This window comes from Portunus trituberculatus, chromosome 17 (assembly GCF_017591435.1).
Source record: "Portunus trituberculatus isolate SZX2019 chromosome 17, ASM1759143v1, whole genome shotgun sequence".
NCBI classification, from domain to species: domain Eukaryota; kingdom Metazoa; phylum Arthropoda; class Malacostraca; order Decapoda; family Portunidae; genus Portunus; species Portunus trituberculatus.
This window is the reverse complement of record NC_059271.1, coordinates 26,472,525-26,489,304: the sequence shown is the minus strand read 5'-3', so window position 1 is coordinate 26,489,304 and position 16,780 is coordinate 26,472,525. Positions and strand designations below refer to the sequence as shown.

The 16,780-nt window shown below is 36.7% G+C and overlaps 2 protein-coding genes across 6 annotated transcripts in view; both read left to right on the top strand.

The window, feature by feature from the left end:
* The first annotated feature begins 606 nt into the window (after positions 1-606).
* LOC123504956 (D-beta-hydroxybutyrate dehydrogenase, mitochondrial-like) lies at positions 607-7,284 on the top strand. Its single transcript, XM_045255923.1, has 6 exons — positions 607-815; positions 2,243-2,576; positions 3,161-3,313; positions 3,475-3,627; positions 4,310-4,505; positions 5,389-7,284. Exons 1-6 carry the CDS (start codon positions 798-800, stop codon positions 5,549-5,551), a joined length of 1,017 nt encoding a protein of 338 aa, XP_045111858.1. The 5' UTR covers positions 607-797; the 3' UTR covers positions 5,552-7,284.
* Positions 7,285-7,429: 145 nt separating this feature from the next.
* The window catches only part of LOC123504954 (maestro heat-like repeat-containing protein family member 1), a 38,760-nt gene continuing 29,409 nt past the window's right edge, over positions 7,430-16,780 (top strand). For all 5 annotated transcript variants that reach the window (XM_045255916.1, XM_045255918.1, XM_045255917.1 and 2 more), the window contains exons 1-7: positions 7,430-7,803; positions 8,789-8,943; positions 12,971-13,174; positions 13,480-14,898; positions 15,053-15,142; positions 15,851-16,004; positions 16,251-16,384. In XM_045255916.1, the coding sequence (XP_045111851.1) occupies positions 7,785-7,803; positions 8,789-8,943; positions 12,971-13,174; positions 13,480-14,898; positions 15,053-15,142; positions 15,851-16,004; positions 16,251-16,384 (2,175 nt within the window). In that variant the 5' untranslated portion in view covers positions 7,430-7,784. The remainder of the gene's footprint in view (positions 7,804-8,788; positions 8,944-12,970; positions 13,175-13,479; positions 14,899-15,052; positions 15,143-15,850; positions 16,005-16,250; positions 16,385-16,780) is intronic.

The following is a 16,780-nucleotide window of genomic DNA, read 5'->3' as shown; positions in this document are numbered from 1 at the left end:
TGTGTGTGTGTGTGTGTGTGTGTGTGTGTGTGTGTGTGTGTTTGTAATACTGATAGTAGTAGTAGTAGTAGTAGTAGTAGTAGTAGTAGTAGTAGTAGTAGTAGTAGTAGTAGTAATGATAAAAGCAATAATGATGATATTGATAATAATGATAATAATAATAATAATAATAATAATAATAATAATAATAATAATAAAAAAAAAAATAATAATAATAATGATAATAATGATAATGATCATAATAATAATGATAATAATGATAATAATAATAATAATAATAATAATAATAATAATAATAATAATAATAATAATAATAATAATAATAATAACAACAACAACAGCAACACCACCCCCAACAACAACAACAACGACAATAACCAAACAGTTTAAGTTGCAGGCGTGAGGCTGAAAATATACATACAAAAAAAGTAAGTTTCTTGGTGGTTTCAGAGTGAGAGAGTTTTACAGTGGCTACAGTGACAAGTGGGAGTGTTTTACATTGAAAACAGAAAGAAATTATACGAGTTTGGTGGTGGTGGTAGTAGTGATGTTGGTGTGTGTGTGTGTGTGTGTGTGTGTGTGTGTGTGTGTGACGAGGGTTCTAAGCACCTACCTGGGCAGTGTCGACACAGTAACTTCACGAGGGGTGGCTGGAAGGCTGCGCTCTGCCAGGAACCAGTTTTGTGTTGACTACAGCCATCCTGCACCACCTAGTCGACGCTACCCTTGTCCTCAGGCTCTACTCTTCACCTTGGCCACACCATTGGTTATTGAGCAGAGGGGAGTGGTGGCAGAGGATGGCCGAGCATTACAAGGTCAGCCATAGAGTGTCATGATGTGCTTGGCAACACTCCTTACGTATACTATGTTCATGAGTGATAAAAACACTGGACTTCGTCCCAGACCATTTGTATCATGATATTGCTATTTGTATCTGCCTTGGTGTATATATATGCTTTTGTGTTAGTGCAGCACTAATTGTCACACAAACCTACCAGTGTTGCTATTTGAGTGCCTGCGGGATCACGGTTTTCTTGTGGGCGAGGATAATCATTACAGAAGCCACGGCAATAATCAAGCACCATGAAAGACAAACCCACACACACACACACCCGGTAGCTCAGTGGTTAGAGCGCTGGCTTCACAAGCCAGAGGACCGGGGTTCGATTCCCCGGCCGGGTGGAGATATTTGGGTGTGTCTCCTTTCACGTGTAGCCCCTGTTCACCTAGCAGTGAAATGTAAATCGAGGAGTTGTGACCTTGTTGTCCCGGTGTGTGGTGTGTGCCTGGTCTCAGGCCTATCCGAAGATCGGAAATAATAAGCTCTGAGCTCGTTCCGTAGGGTAACGTCTGGCTGTACGTCAGAGACTGCAGCAGATCAAACAGTGAAACACACACACACACACACACATGTACATGTACATATAACATGTACATATAGCATTTATTTATCTATATTTATTTGTTTTTGCATTATTTGTTAGTTTATTCATTTACATTCTTGATATATATTGCCTTGGTTGACTGTTCCGCTTCAACTTTTTATATACTGAAATTTTTAGATTAACGGATTTGCACAGTTTTATTTCTCACCTTAAAGCTCCCTAATCATCATAATTGTAGTAGTAGTAGTAGTAGTAGTAGTAGTAGTAGCAGCAGCAGCAGTAGAAGGAGCTGTAGCAGTAGATGTAGTAGCAATAGTAGCAGTATTAGTAGCAGTAGTAGAAGTAGTAGTAGGAGTAGTAGCAGTAGTATAGTAGTAGCCGTAGCAGCAGCAGTAGTAGTCGACGTAGTAGCATCATTATCATTATCACCAGTAGCAGCAGCAGCAGCAACAGCAGTAGTAGTAGTAGTAGTAGTAGGAGAGAGAGAGAGAGAGAGAGAGAGAGAGAGAGAGAGAGAGAGAGAGAGAGAGAGAGAGAGAGAGAGAGAGAGAGAGAGAGAGAGAGAGAGAGAGAGAGAGAGAGACAGACAGACAGACAGAACATTTGCTTACAATCGTTACTAAAACCATTTAGAACAGCTCACAAGCTTTGGCCTGAACTTTGCCTCTTGCAAAACACAGGCACGGCCAGCGCGGCTCAGAGGAACCGTTCAGTTTGAGCTCAAGGATGAATCTAAGGAGGTCGTTCAGCATGGAGGGTATTCTCCGTTCCCTCTAGAAGTCTGTTAACCTTACCTCCTTTTCTTTTCCTGCCTTTTCTGCGTGTTTTCCTATTGTTCGTGTAATTGTTGTCCTCAGATGATGGTGTGGGCAGCAGGCGGCGTGGCAACTGGTATGGTGTTGCTGGCCGCCCACTCGTGGAGGCGGTTGCGAAGAAGACGGGAGGTATATGGGGGTAGCAAGGTGGTGGTGGTGACGGGATGCGACAGCGGCATCGGTTACAACGTCGCCTTGAACACACTCGAGTGGGGTTGCAGCGTGGTGGCCACCTGTCTTGATCCTGACGGCGAAGCTCCCCGGAGGCTGAGTGAGGCAGGGGCGGTTGTGGTGAAGCTGGACCTGCGTCATCTTCAGCAGGACGCCTTCAAGGAACTTCTCTCCGTTTTGCAATCACTCAAGGACGACGATAAAGGTTTGCATTATTACAAGAAAATGTCTGTTCCTAAATATTGATTGATTTAGACCACTGACTTGATCATAGCGCTTTGCTATCAGATCCATTTAGTTCAGACCCATTGACGAGACTTTTGCCATGACTTAACGCCTTCAAGGCTAACATGTTGATATGTTTGTAACTCTATTAGATATGTTTCCTTTTTCCCACCACAGCTATTTGTCTTCGTCTTGTTTTGGTCATTCTCGGCTCTATGGTCATGCAGTGCGCAAATACCAAAATAAAGCAAGGATGTCTTTAAGATATATGTGGTCAGCACATACACGCTTGTTTAATTAGGTCAAAACAAAAGTGACTAAGAAAAAAAAAGATCGTCTATTCACGATAGCTTTTCGTTGATCTGTTCTTCACTAAACTTCAGTGGGACTTTCATTGTCAGTTCTTTCTTATAAGCTTTACGTTTCAATGAGATGTTATTCTTACAACCAGTCCTCACTTGGACTCTAATGCGTATCAGCAACTCTTTGTTGTTAATTACATCTGTGCTTAATATTTTAATGACGGTACGATTCTCAATACACGCTACCCATCTCCTCCCCCAGACTTGTGGTGTCTCGTCAACAATGCTGCAGTGATGACATACGCCCAGTGCGAGTGGCAGACTAACGAGATGGTGACTAGCCAGGTTGAGGTCAACCTCCTGGGACTCATCCAAGTCACCAAGGTGCTCTTGCCCACCCTCAGGCGGAATAAAGGTGAGAAATACTCCAGTCACTCTCCTATGCGCAACTCATTTCATATCAATCTTCTGCAATGAACTGCATGGACGTACATTTATATTTGTCTTATTAATTTTTCCCATGTTCTTTTATGCATGTGTGTGTATGTGTGTGTGTGTGTGTGTGTGTGTGTTTAGGTCGGGTGGTGATAGTGTCCTCACCTACGGGTCAAGTGGCTGTACCCAACATGACAGTTTATGCCGCCACAAAATGGGGAGTTGAGGGCTTCTCTCACGCTCTTCGCCGGGAGCTAACACCGCAGGGAGGCTCCGTCGTCCTCGTCAGACCTTGTGAGTACCTGCCACCCATATAAAGAGAAGGAAGAAGTAGGGCATATGTTGAATTGCATTGATGTAGTAAAAACTGCTGCTTACTTCCAGTTCCTCGGCCACATGTTGGGTACGAATAGACACCTTGGAACACAGATAGACCAGTTATGTACAATAATAATGACAATGATATTTTCCAGGTTCCTACATGCATACATTCTATCATTCCATTTATCGTTTAGCAAACAATGATATACTATGTATGTGTAGGTTCGATGATCCCATGAAAATTTAAATCCACATATTGTGTCTGATTTTACATGCTGTCAGGTAAATATTATGAATTGTGTGTGTGTGTGTGTGTGTGTGTGTGTGTGTGTGTGTGTGTGTGTGTGTGTGTGTGTGTGTGTGTGTGTGTGTGTGTGTGTGTGTGTGTGTACATACATATATACATGCTTACATATTGTGTATTACGATACCACATATCATATCACGTGTGTATCACTTATAATCTGTATGGATCTACTGTAAGAGGTGGTGCTAAAATCAAACAAATTTTATGACATAAGAAAGATGTATGAATACTACTTTACCTCATAACAAGGTACTCCTAACCGTAAAACTTTTAGAATCATATCTGTTCCTAATTAGCTCCTTGACTTATGTGCCGATATGACTCCCACACGTTCATCCACCTCACCAGGCAACCTACCCGCCAACACGGGAATCCTCTCCCACAACGCTGCCCACCTGAAACAGATGCTTGCGGTAGCACCACCCGAGACACGTGAAGACTTCGGGGTTGCCATGATGGAGGCGGAGCAGGTCTTCCGAGAGCACTTCCAGAGTTCAGACCAGCTGCCACTACCACTCAACGCTCGCCTCCTCGCCTGCTTCAGGTGCGTAGCCACGCTTACATCACCAGCCACATGCAGAGAAAAAATCAGGAAGTTGGTTACGCTAATTCTCTCTCTCTCTCTCTCTCTCTCTCTCTCTCTCTCTCTCTCTCTCTCTCTGTGATAGTAATGATGATGATGATGATGATGATGATAACAACAATGATAATAATGATAATAATAATAATAATGATAATAATAATAATAATAATAATATTATTATTATTATTATTATTATTATTATTATTATTATTATTATTATTATTATTATTATTATTATTATTATTATTATTATTATTATTATTGATAATAGCAGTAATACTAGTAAGAGCAATAATAGTGATGATGATCATCATAATAATAATAATAAATATAATGATAAAAACAATAATGATAGAAATAATAATAATAATAATAATAATAATAATAATAATAATAATAATAATAATAATAATAATAATAATAATAATAATAATAATAATAATAATAATAATAATATCAATAATAATAATAATAATTATGATGAATCATAAGACCAAGTTTTTAATATCGTGTGTGTGCAATGTTGATGGTTTGCTCCTGACAGCAATCCCCCGGCTGCTCTCACGATTATCACAAAAACACACGAGGCAGAGGTGTTTATAGCCAAGACTACCAGTGATAGTGACTGTACCCTGTGACACACCTCTCGGTTCAAAATGTCAAGGTGCTGTTTCTGACAGGATGAAATTATAAACACAATGTCGTGTCCGGAAAAGATATAGATACCTTTATCGTTTTGGAGCAGAGAGAGAGAGAGAGAGAGAGAGAGAGAGAGAGCATTTTATTATATTCGAGACGATAATACCTAAATTCAAAACAAATGTCTTCATAATTCTATTCACAGGTCGGCTATCATGAATCAGAATCCCTGCTTGACGTACTCAGCCGCGCCCCTGCCAGTAATCTTGTCCCTGGACCTCCTGCAGCTGCTGCCCCACAACTGGGTGGACTTCCTCATCGCCAAGAACTTCTACAATTTCATATTGTCTTTCGCTGTGAACAAGTAAACACCTCGATGTCCTCTACCCAAAAACATGCCGATACAACTCCTTTTTTACTGCCAGATAGAGCAAGTTTTTATCTCCACCACCAGGGTTCATTTCCCAGTCTGACAGGTGTGCTATAGCAAAACAAATGGTAAAGAGAAAACTGCCAAATACCACAGAGTAGAGAAAAATTCAGTTATAATGTTACGTAATCATGTTTTTATTGTCGATTAGGATAAACATTACAACAGTAGACTTCTAACAGTGTGTTCCCAACCTCTGGTTGCGACTCTAAATTAATTAATAGTCTTAATCTGGAGTAGCAACTGTAAATATTTTGATGGGTAGTAATAAATTCAATTATTTTCATACTACAGATATATTTGTTTGTGAGCTTTCGTTATTCTACTTATGTAAGTTTATATTCCTGCGTTTCCTTTGTATGTTCAAGAGAAGTTTTTACGCTATCCTATTGAAGTTAATCAGTTACATTATCCAAAATCAAAATGTAACTAGGTAGATGTGGATTATCAATATATATATATATATATATATATATATATATATATATATATATATATATATATATATATATATATATATATATATATATATATATATATATATATATATATATATATATATATATATATATATATATTGTAAGACCCTTCAGATTCCTTAAAAAAAAATACTGATGAGCCTTATTTGGGTGGCAACTATGGGGTTGGGAAGCAATGGATTGAAAGATTAAAAGAACGAAAGCAAAGACTCATCTCATCCCGGTCATACGTATGTACCAATGAATATTTTTCCAAGCGTTTTCACGTGAGACGAGCAGCTGTTATCCCTGCCTAACATATCGCTACTAACCCACTGAAATCCTGCGTCTGAGTATTGTTTGACTGGCTGAAAAGTGACAGGATTATCTGTAGTTAAGCCAGATTACTTCTTTTTTTTTCTATAGAGGTGTGAAATCATGATAAGACATTTTCTTGTATGTCCATCGCAGGTAGACAGTTTCAGAGTAAGAAAAGATAGCAGTGAAAGGCTGTGTGAGAATATTACATAATGAAAATTAACGATACGATAGACAGATAGTTCAACTTTAATCGACGAGTAGCATTATTTTAACTTTGTTTATCTTCAAATAAGAAATGTCAGTGTGCTCGTATGCATTCGCCTCGCTTTTACAAGGTAGCTGTACTTGTGGATAGAAAGCTTATATTACAGATATGTAGCCTTAGCTGTCAGTAGGCAGGCTTCCCGTGACCTATTACATAAACCATGATAAGTGATTGTAAAGGAAGTCTTACTCCGCTGATGTTCCACATATCATAAAAGAAATAAAAAAAAAAATTTCTTATCATGATACATAGATGAAATGTCTTCATAAGTTGCAATCAGAACGAGTACATTGAAAGGTATTTATAAAGTTACCAGAGATAGAGTACTCAAGAAAATCTCTGGAAAAAAATATAAATAAATAAACAAATGCAAGTCTACAAGCAACAAAGTCAGGCGAGCGAGGTCAGAGTAAGTCAGTGAATTCTGAAATAGAGGGTACATTCGCATCTTTATTTCACACACACACACACAGAGAGAGAGAGAGAGAGAGAGAGAGAGAGATTCCTTATAACTTGGCAGGCTCGAGTATGACTTTCCTTTTCACAATCATCCCACCATGTACCATAAAAGATAATAAATCTATTGATAAAAAAAATAATAAAAAAACATCGACGAGTCTATAAAAACATCCCTTTTCACTATCCATCTGTCAAATTAGCGTCTCGTGATTCCTTCCTGTCAATAGGCTTGCCAATGCTACAAGTAACTGCGCAGTAGATGAATAAACAAATGGATACACTGGCGGTAAATAACGTACGCTTATTCACTTAGTCATCTTATTTACCACTGTAGTTCCATTTAGGATATATTACTTAGATTTTAGAGTGCCTTTGGGCAAAATGAAGTCAGTGAAGAGGATCTGGACGAGTGGAGCACGAGAGCCGAAAGTGTAAACATTCGCTGATACGTCCAAGACCTCTGCATGATAAGCCTTGTAAATCATCGCTTGGCATGAGAAAGCAACATCAGGCACCTTCAATCCAGCCATAGAGAGCTCAAGACTCTTATGGAGGGGTGAAGTTCCTGAGGCAGTAGTAGTGTCACGTTCCCTGAGTCACCGTAATTGTCTGCCTGCCAGACACACCTGAGGTGGACAGTACACACACGCAAGGACGGACGGACAGATATGCAGGCCAAGGACAAAGGTGAATTTTGGTTTGTTTTACACTACTACTACTACTACTGTTTTCATACGTATGCTGACCAATTGGTACTTGGGTGTCATGTTTTTGTAGACGAGCGGCTCATTTGTCAAGGTGTTCAATAGCTACATTGGTGATGCTAAGTAAATTGTGTGTAGCAGCCTGTGATAAGATAAATAGAAAAAAGTCAAGTGCACATGACTTAAATGAGTTGTCATCTTTTATGGCTGAGGTTTTCTTAATTATTATGTCTAACCAATGCATACGGACTTTATTTTCTTATTACAAAAGTTGTCAGTAGTTACCTAGAGTCATTAATCCATGTTATGTCTTATTTAGTGATTATTAATTGATAGGTATTATTATTACCACTTATTATTATCATTATTATTATTATCATCATCATCATCATCATCATGATTATCATCATTATTATTATTATTATTATTATTATTATTATTATTATCATCATCATCATCATGATCATCATTATTATTATTATTATTATTATTATTATTATTATTATTATTATTACCATTATTATTGTAATTATTATTATTAGGTATATTATTATGTTTTTCAGTTTTGAGATAGTTTTGCTTTTTGTGTAATAAAATCTGATATGAATTAGTATTTCTTTATAAAACTAGAAAATTATGGTAATTCTTTGTAATAGGTCCCCCTTCCCTAATCCTTCAACTTAAGAAACCAGAGTTTTAGGATTAGGGAAGCTAGGTTATGCCAAATTTGGACTTTCATGAAGAGTCTTAGGATGAGATGCAATATTTTGAAAATTGTGAAGATTTATAGTTAAACCTAACTAAGGGGCTTTCTTTTGGGGTTGCTATTTCGCATCCTTGAGTAAAGGCCAGTTGTGTGAGAAATTATCATTTGTAAAACTTTCTGTAACTATCTTGTCAGCAGACATTTTTAAGTCAAATTGTGTGTTCCTTCAATTACTATAAACAATTCTGAACTTGAATTGAAGGTTTGGTATGGGGCCTCCTGGAGGCTGCTGGAGATGTGAACGATGGAGTGCGGCAGACAGTGGCAAGTTCCCTCATTACATTGGGTCACCAACATCCCCCACTTGTCCTCACAGCCATTCACAAGTTCATTTCTAGTCCACAAACTGCTCCTAAGGTAAGCTTCATACTTTCTTCTCAGTACATATAAAAGATAATGTTATCTGGAATGTATCCCAGATAGATATTTTCTTTGAGAACTTAAAAGACTCCCAAATATTTGTGGGATATGGAGGTAAGCTGAGCCTTTTTCTGTCGAAGTTAATTCTTACATGTCAGATAAAGTTAAGGTTACAGAATATCATACAATATGTATCAACTTCAGGAAACGTTTTGAAGCAGTAGAAAGCAAGGTAAAAGGTTGGTAAATATCAAGAAGAAGCATGCCACTCTGTTGTTCTTGTTTTTGTGATAGGACCAAGATTACAGCTTTAGAGGGAAAATGAGGAATTGAAGAATAGACTGGAGAGAGAAAATAAAGAGTGAGGATATTATGAGAGATGAAGTGCAAGGTATGATGATATAACAAGCCCATAGATGGAAGGAAGAGAGAGAGAGAAAAAAAAATTGATATGAAGAAAATATTGAAATAGCAAAAGGAGAACATAGCAAGCAAATTGAAAGAAAAATAGTTAGGATAATAGGGAAAAAAAAAGCAATAGTACAGGATGCTGTACATAAGATGTATAACGGGATATTTGGTGATTAAGAAAAAAAATTTACCATTAAGACTATGAGTTAAAGAGAGGAACTTAGAAAATAAAGGAGATATTAGCAGCAGTAGTGGGTGATGGAGGATAGGAAATAATGGAGCAAATGGGAAATTCATAGCTAGGGTAACTGACAAATGTGTGAGACCTATAGAAATTAAATTCCATACTCAAATGGCAGTGGAAACTGTAATAGCAGTGACATGGAAACTCATCAAGACGAATATCATGAAAAAAAATATGGATAAAAAGAGATTTAAATGAGGATGATAGGAATAAATTGAGGGAAATGAGGCCAAAAGTTAAAGAAATAAACAAAGAAAGGATATAGGCTGAAATGAAAGAATTTGTATGAAAAATTGTGGATTTAAAGATAAGAAAGTGGTGTATGAAGAATGCCAGAGAAGAGGAGCAACAATAGAGAGAAAATATAGGAAGATTGAGAGGGAATGTAATACATATATTGAAGGTTATGTACACAAATATAGATGTGATTGTGTCGAGTATCTTGGAACTAAGAGATATTCTAAGTGATAACAAGCCTGATATTGTATGTTTATCAGAGACAAAATTAAAAAGGAATTACAAAATAAAATTTGAAGGTGAAGGATACAATATTTGAAGAAGAGATAAAAAGATAAAGGTAGGGGAGGAGTTTTAATATTGGGGAAGAAGGACATTCTTGTTGAAGAAGTGGAATATGGGATGGGATGGCAGAAATTTTGGCCATTGTAGTTAAACTGAAAAAAAAAAAAAAAAAAAAAGCTTATTGTCACCACAAGACAAATGGGTATAGGAAGATGTAAGAAGTGTAGAATTCTTGGGGTAATATGCTCAGAAAAACAAATGAATGACTAATTGTAAGAAAATAAATTGGGAGGAGTTTGAGGTAAGGGAAGGTGTAGATTTGTGGAGTGAAGGAATAATGCAATTATCAATGATGAATACTTTAGACCAGTAGATAGACGAAGATACAAGGTACAGAGGGGAAGAGCAGACTTCAATGTTTGATCTAATGTTTACCAGGAGCTAGAATACAGGCCAAATATAAAGTATCTGCTATTAGGAAAATTGATCAAGTTATTATAGAGATAGAATTAGAAGAATTAAAGGCAAAGGATTGGAAAGAACACAGAGATGACATATTAAACTATACAAAGAATTTTTAGGGACCTAAAATATGTGGAAGTATAAAGTGGAATAAGTTTATGGAAAGCAAGGATATACAGATTAAAATATGAAGCACTATTAAATAAGTGTAATGAGGGAGTGGTTAAATTTATACCAATGTACAAAATGAAAAGGAGCAAGTAAAGTTTATATAATACCAGATGTGTTAAGGCCAAAGCGGATAAGGACAAGGCATGGAAGAAAATGAAGCAGTGGAATGAAGGAAATAGAAAGGAATGTATAGAAATCAAGAATTGTATATCATAGGATAAGAAGAGAAGAAAAAAGAAACTTTGTAAAGGATATAGTGAACAAATACAAAGAGAAACCAAAACTTCTCTGTAGGTATATGAATGACAAAATGAAACATAGAGTTAGCATTTGTTAGCCTCTTCAGTACATGTTTTCATATTTATTCTGCTTACCATTTGGCAATTTTATGGAGCTTCAGAAACTTGTGAGGATTAAAATGGTGAGAAGTCTGGCTATTAATCTTTTGACCTCCATAGACCCTTCCTTATATAAATAAAATGGTCTAATCATATCCAAAACTCATGGTAAAAATGTGTCCCAATACTGAAGGTTTAAAGCTAAAAAGAAACGGAAGGACTAACGAACATGATGAAATAAAGAAAATTATGAATGAGATTTTTAACTCTATATTTAAAAAGGAAGAATATTTTTAGAACATATAGACAGAGTGTCAAGTAAAGGTTTACATGAAATTAACTTGGAAAATACAAGCTCTTCAGTAACATGAATGTTAGAAAAGCCATTGGACCAGATTGCATGTCTGGATGGATATTGAAAGAATATAGGGACCAACTAGTGGAACCAATCTGGAATGTAGTAAATAGTTCACTGAAAGATGGTGAGTCCTTAAAAAATGGAAACGAGCCAATATAATACCTATCTATAAAGGATTTAAGAAAGTGGAGCCACCAAACAACAGGTCAGTGTCTTTGACTATTGTCATAGGTAAGCTCTGTGAAATTGTAATGAAAAATAAATGTCTGTACATATAATTTGGAAGAAAATGAGTCATTACATATAAACAATTTGCATTTAAGCAAAAAAGATCATGTGTTATAAATCTGCCTAGTTTTTATACAAGAGTGATAGATGTGGTGTGGGGGAGAGATGGATGGCTGGATGCTATGTACCCTTTGACAGGGTTGCACTCAAGAAACTACTGTAGAAACTGGAACATATAGAAGGATTAAAATGCAAAATATTAATTTAGATGCAAGACTGTTTGAAGGACAGATAAATGAGGACTATGATTAGAGATAATACTTCATACTAGAGCAGGGTTACAAGAGGAATACCACACCAGTCTGTACTGGCACCCATTATTTTTTAGATTTACATCATTGATGTGCAAAGAGGATTAAATAGCTATATTAATGTTTCCTGATATGTAACATTACTAAAAGCTATAAAGAGCCAAGAGGATTGCAAGGAGCTACAGAGAGATTTATATAAAATTTATGCTTGGAGTCTAAAGTGGAAAGTTGAGTTTAATCTGAAGAAATGTCATGTGATGGAGAACTATAAAATGGATTAAGTTATGATAATGAAGAGTAAAAAAGAAAAGGATTTGGGAGTGATCATTCAGGACATGCTGTCACCAGATAAACATATAAGTGAGGTTTTTGGGTCACATATAGAATGTTAAGAGTGGCATTTACCTACATGGACATGGGTATGATGAAAAAAACAACAAAAAAAACATGTTCATCCATGATATGTCCCAAGTTGGAGTACATTCCACATAGGAAGAATAAAAAAAAAAATGAAATGATACAGAGGACAGCAATGAAGTTGGTCCCAGAATTGAATGAAAAGACTGGAAGAAATGAGATTAACGACATTGAAAGAGAGAAGGGAAGGGGAAGGGAAGTCTTGATAACAATGTACAAATTTATAATAAACAGACATATTTTGGAGATGCACATGGATGAGGGAACAAGATGTACAAAAGGACATACAAAAAGATTAAGAAGAGTAAATGTCTCAGTGACATCAAGAAATGTAGTTTCCATCATTGATGCAGTGAACTCTGGAATAGTTTAAGCTGTTAGTGTGAGCAAATTTAAAGAGAAATTGCAGTGTGGAGACAGGACAAATGAGCTTTATCTTGGACTTTATACAGTACAATTTGGTAAATACACACATACACACAAGAAAAAAGAAAGATACATGAAAGCAAATCCATGTAATAATATCAGTATATCATACATCGTTGCTATTGTTCTACTACAGGTGCATGTGCAGTCTATGTTATACAATGTTGCTGAGAACATTATCCGTGAATGTGGGGAGAAGATAAATGATGCTGAAGTGATCTCAACATGGATGGATGGAGCCGTGAAGTTGTTGACCCTGCCTTCAGTTGCACCAGACCTTCAAGAGGCAGCCTCTGGGTTCATGGTTGCCCTTGGAAGCTGTCCAGTTCATTGCAATGCTGTGAGTACATTGAAATATTCTATATCTAGATACCATGTAATATCTTGCTCACCTACCATAAATTCAATGTCGTGCATGTTGGCTCTTGGATGGACATTCTTCTACATCTTTTTTTTTGGTGTTGGTCATATGGAATATTAGTAGTAAACATCCATGCAGTGAAATTTCTTTAATTAATCTATGAGCCAAGTTTGCCCTCATGGTGAACTCTTCCATTTTCTTATTTATTTATTTATTTTTTATTTTTTTGCATAACTTTATTAAGTATAACTCTTCTGAACACTGATTTGAAAATATTCTCATAGGTAATGGAGTGCCTCGTTGCCCAGATACAGACAGGAATGCTTCCATCTCAGAGTGTGATTGAAACTTTGGGGGCCTTGGCTGCTGGTAATGTGACTGGCACTGTACCATACTATAAGATCATTCTTGGACTCTTAGTGGGATGTCTTCCTGCTGTAAAGCAAGAAAGTCTGAAGAATGCAATATGTGTCATGATAAACAAGTTCACAGAGGCAATATTAGAAGCTGTGGAAAACAAGGAGCCTGATCCAAACATATCACTGGAGTCATATGTAACTGAGAGTGCTGCCATATTTGAGTTGCTGGTCAATCTTTGGATCAAAAACTCAACTACCAGTGTGCGTCATGAAGCTATCCTGTGTCTTGGCCACCTGAGCCATCTGCTGCCCACTGACAAGCTAGAGGAGTTGGCAGGCCTGGTAGTAACCACCATCTTGTCAATGTACCGTAAAACTTCTTGTCCATACAATCTTACATTTTCATTGGCTCTAATCATGGATGCACTTATAAAGAAAAAAATCACTGAAGGAATGAGATTTCATGTAGATCACTTATTGAGTTCATTATTTACTCAAGTATGTGTATCTCCAAATTATACTGAACCCTTCACTGTCAAGAACCACTATGAGGTGCTCCGATGTTATGAGCTCCTTGGAGGGCAGTATCCTGAGAATGTGGTGGCCCACTTACTGCTAAGGCTTGAGAATGCTAGCTATCAGCAGCGTGTTGGCTCCCTTATGGTCATCAAACACCTAATTAATAGCAAGACTCTTAGTGCTGAGAATGTTGCAAGTTTGACGACCACTCTCATTTCTATCTTGCATGATCCAAACAGCAAAGTTGTTAAGAGTGTTACACAAGTAATTGTTGCATTGTGCCACAACAATCACCTCACACCTCAGTCTGGTGCTCCCTTCATCACATATCTAGTCAAGCACTCAGCAGGACTGCCTTCACCTCAAACTAGACGCCCATCTCTGGCTGAACCTGAAGAAGAGTCTGTGCCAGTAGTGTGTCGTCGGGTGCTACACCTTCTTGCTACCACTGTTGAAGCTGCTTTTCCATTATTGTGGCCACTGCTACTCACCTTTGTTTGCACTACTGAGCATGAAGCAAGTCTTCCCACAACTATGGGTTGTCTGGCACATTTGGCTAAAACTATCTCTGAATTCAATGAGCAGGAACCTCTTCTTGTTGGCTCACCAGGCCCTCCAACATCACCTGTGTTACTCTCACGACTGCTAGTTCTAAGTTGCACACCAGGAAATGATGTGGGAGTGTCAGCTCTTACTCTGCTGCAAGGTCTGGCATCCCAAGTGAGCCCCAGAGTGGTGGAGCCCTGGGAGAAAGATCTTCCACAGCTGCTGGCAACATTGCAGGACCTGACTGAAAAGGTTGATTTAGAACCTTCAGCAATTCAGGTAAGTTTCACTTGTTAACCTAGACATTGCCTGTAATAATTTACAGTTTGCTTCTATAAATCTGTCTTCTCTTGAGACATTTTGTATGTCTTAAGAATGCTATATAATTTTATCTTTACTCCCTATACTTAAAAGATCTTGTTTTCATATACAGATGTGGCATGAGTCTTTGCGAGATTTTCTAAGTGACACTATCACCAACATTGATAGTGAAGAGTATACCATGAACCTAGGAAAAGCTCAGGTAAGACAAAACAAGAATTGTATTAGTCAGAAGGATTTTATTAGTCACTACTTATTATGAAGTTTTATATTATAGGATAACTTGAGAAGGGGAAAGATATGAATTGTTAAGTAAATTCATATCACATCATTATTATGAATGTTCAGTGAATTCCAGAAAAAAGAATCTCTGTTTCTTAAAAAAAAAAAAAAAAAAAACTCAGCATTGAGGAAGTGTAGAAAATCTTTACATTTATACAAAAATATCAGTGGCTAATCATACAAATTTAAATGCCCATTGCCATAGCAAACATGTGTGTGTTCTTAGCACTCCATCTATAGACTTGATTTCTCTCTAAGAGAGAGATAAAGTGGAAAAATCCCGGAGTTGAGTGACTTTATGGATAAAGGTAGTAACCATAATAATTTTCTAATCCCTACATATTTTATGTCCATAGATTATTATTTGAGTTCCTATCCTCTGATGTAAGAAAATAAATAGATAAATAAAAATATATATGTGAAACACAAGGTTTCTAAGATCCAGTCTTCTTATTTTTTACTATTTTATTTGGTTCAAACTGTAGGAAATATACATACAATTCTTCTAATGTTATCAGATTGACTTTTACAATAAGTGGTAATTGTTCTAAAATGGAAAAAAAAAAAAAAGAAAAAGAAAAACAGGTGTAAGCTTGAAAACCAGTTTTTAATACTGTTACCCAAACAGATGGAGCAGCTGCATCTGTATGAAAAGCAGCCATCCCAACTGTGCTTCCTGATGTCTCTCATCGGTATCACCCTCAAGCAGTCCACCAGCAAGACCTTCATTGCCACCAATCTCACCACACTTTTCAATGCCATGAACCACAAGTCCCCAAGTGGTGAGAACAAATGAAAAGCCATTTTTTCTTTTGTTTTCATTTAGTAATCATATAATTTTCATGAAATGAAAGAAAAAATAATTTGTTTTGTTTCAGATCTCTTATTTTGAACATCAGAAATTATTTTTTAAAGATTGCCAGCTTAATATTAAAATATCTAATTGAAATTAATTTAAAAAGCAGAACTCTACAGTACTCTCTCTCTCTCTCTCTCTCTCTCTCTCTCTCTCTCTCTCTCTCATTCAGAGCGAGAGAATTTTGCTCTGTGTGTAGGGACAGTGGCAGCCGTTCACGGTCAGTTGGTTCTCACACATATAGACATGTGGCTCAAAGCAGCAGATCCTGCCAAGAAGCCCATATCTTTCTTCAGCTTGATTAAGGTATGCATTGAATGCTTTTAGTAAAGAGGTTGTTCTGGCAATTGTGCACCAAATGCCTTGTTTTATTAATTTGATATATATGTCACGTCTTATGATTCTGAAAGAATCAACAGCTGAGGAATCAAGATTGTGAATATTGTCATTTTGGATTGGCTTCATCATCAGAGAGAAAGAGTAATATGATGAAGAGGGTCTAGTAAATGTTGAATGCAACAAAGATCTTAATAAACTATGAGCACATATTGAATGTTGATTAGGGAGTGAGAAATCAAGATGTGTATACAAAGAAAATATGTATAGACTGAAACAAATGTAAACTTATTTTTATAGTAAGTAGTTCCTTGAAGTAACAAAAAGAATTTTTAAGTGTTACTTGATTATCTTTTCTTTTTATAA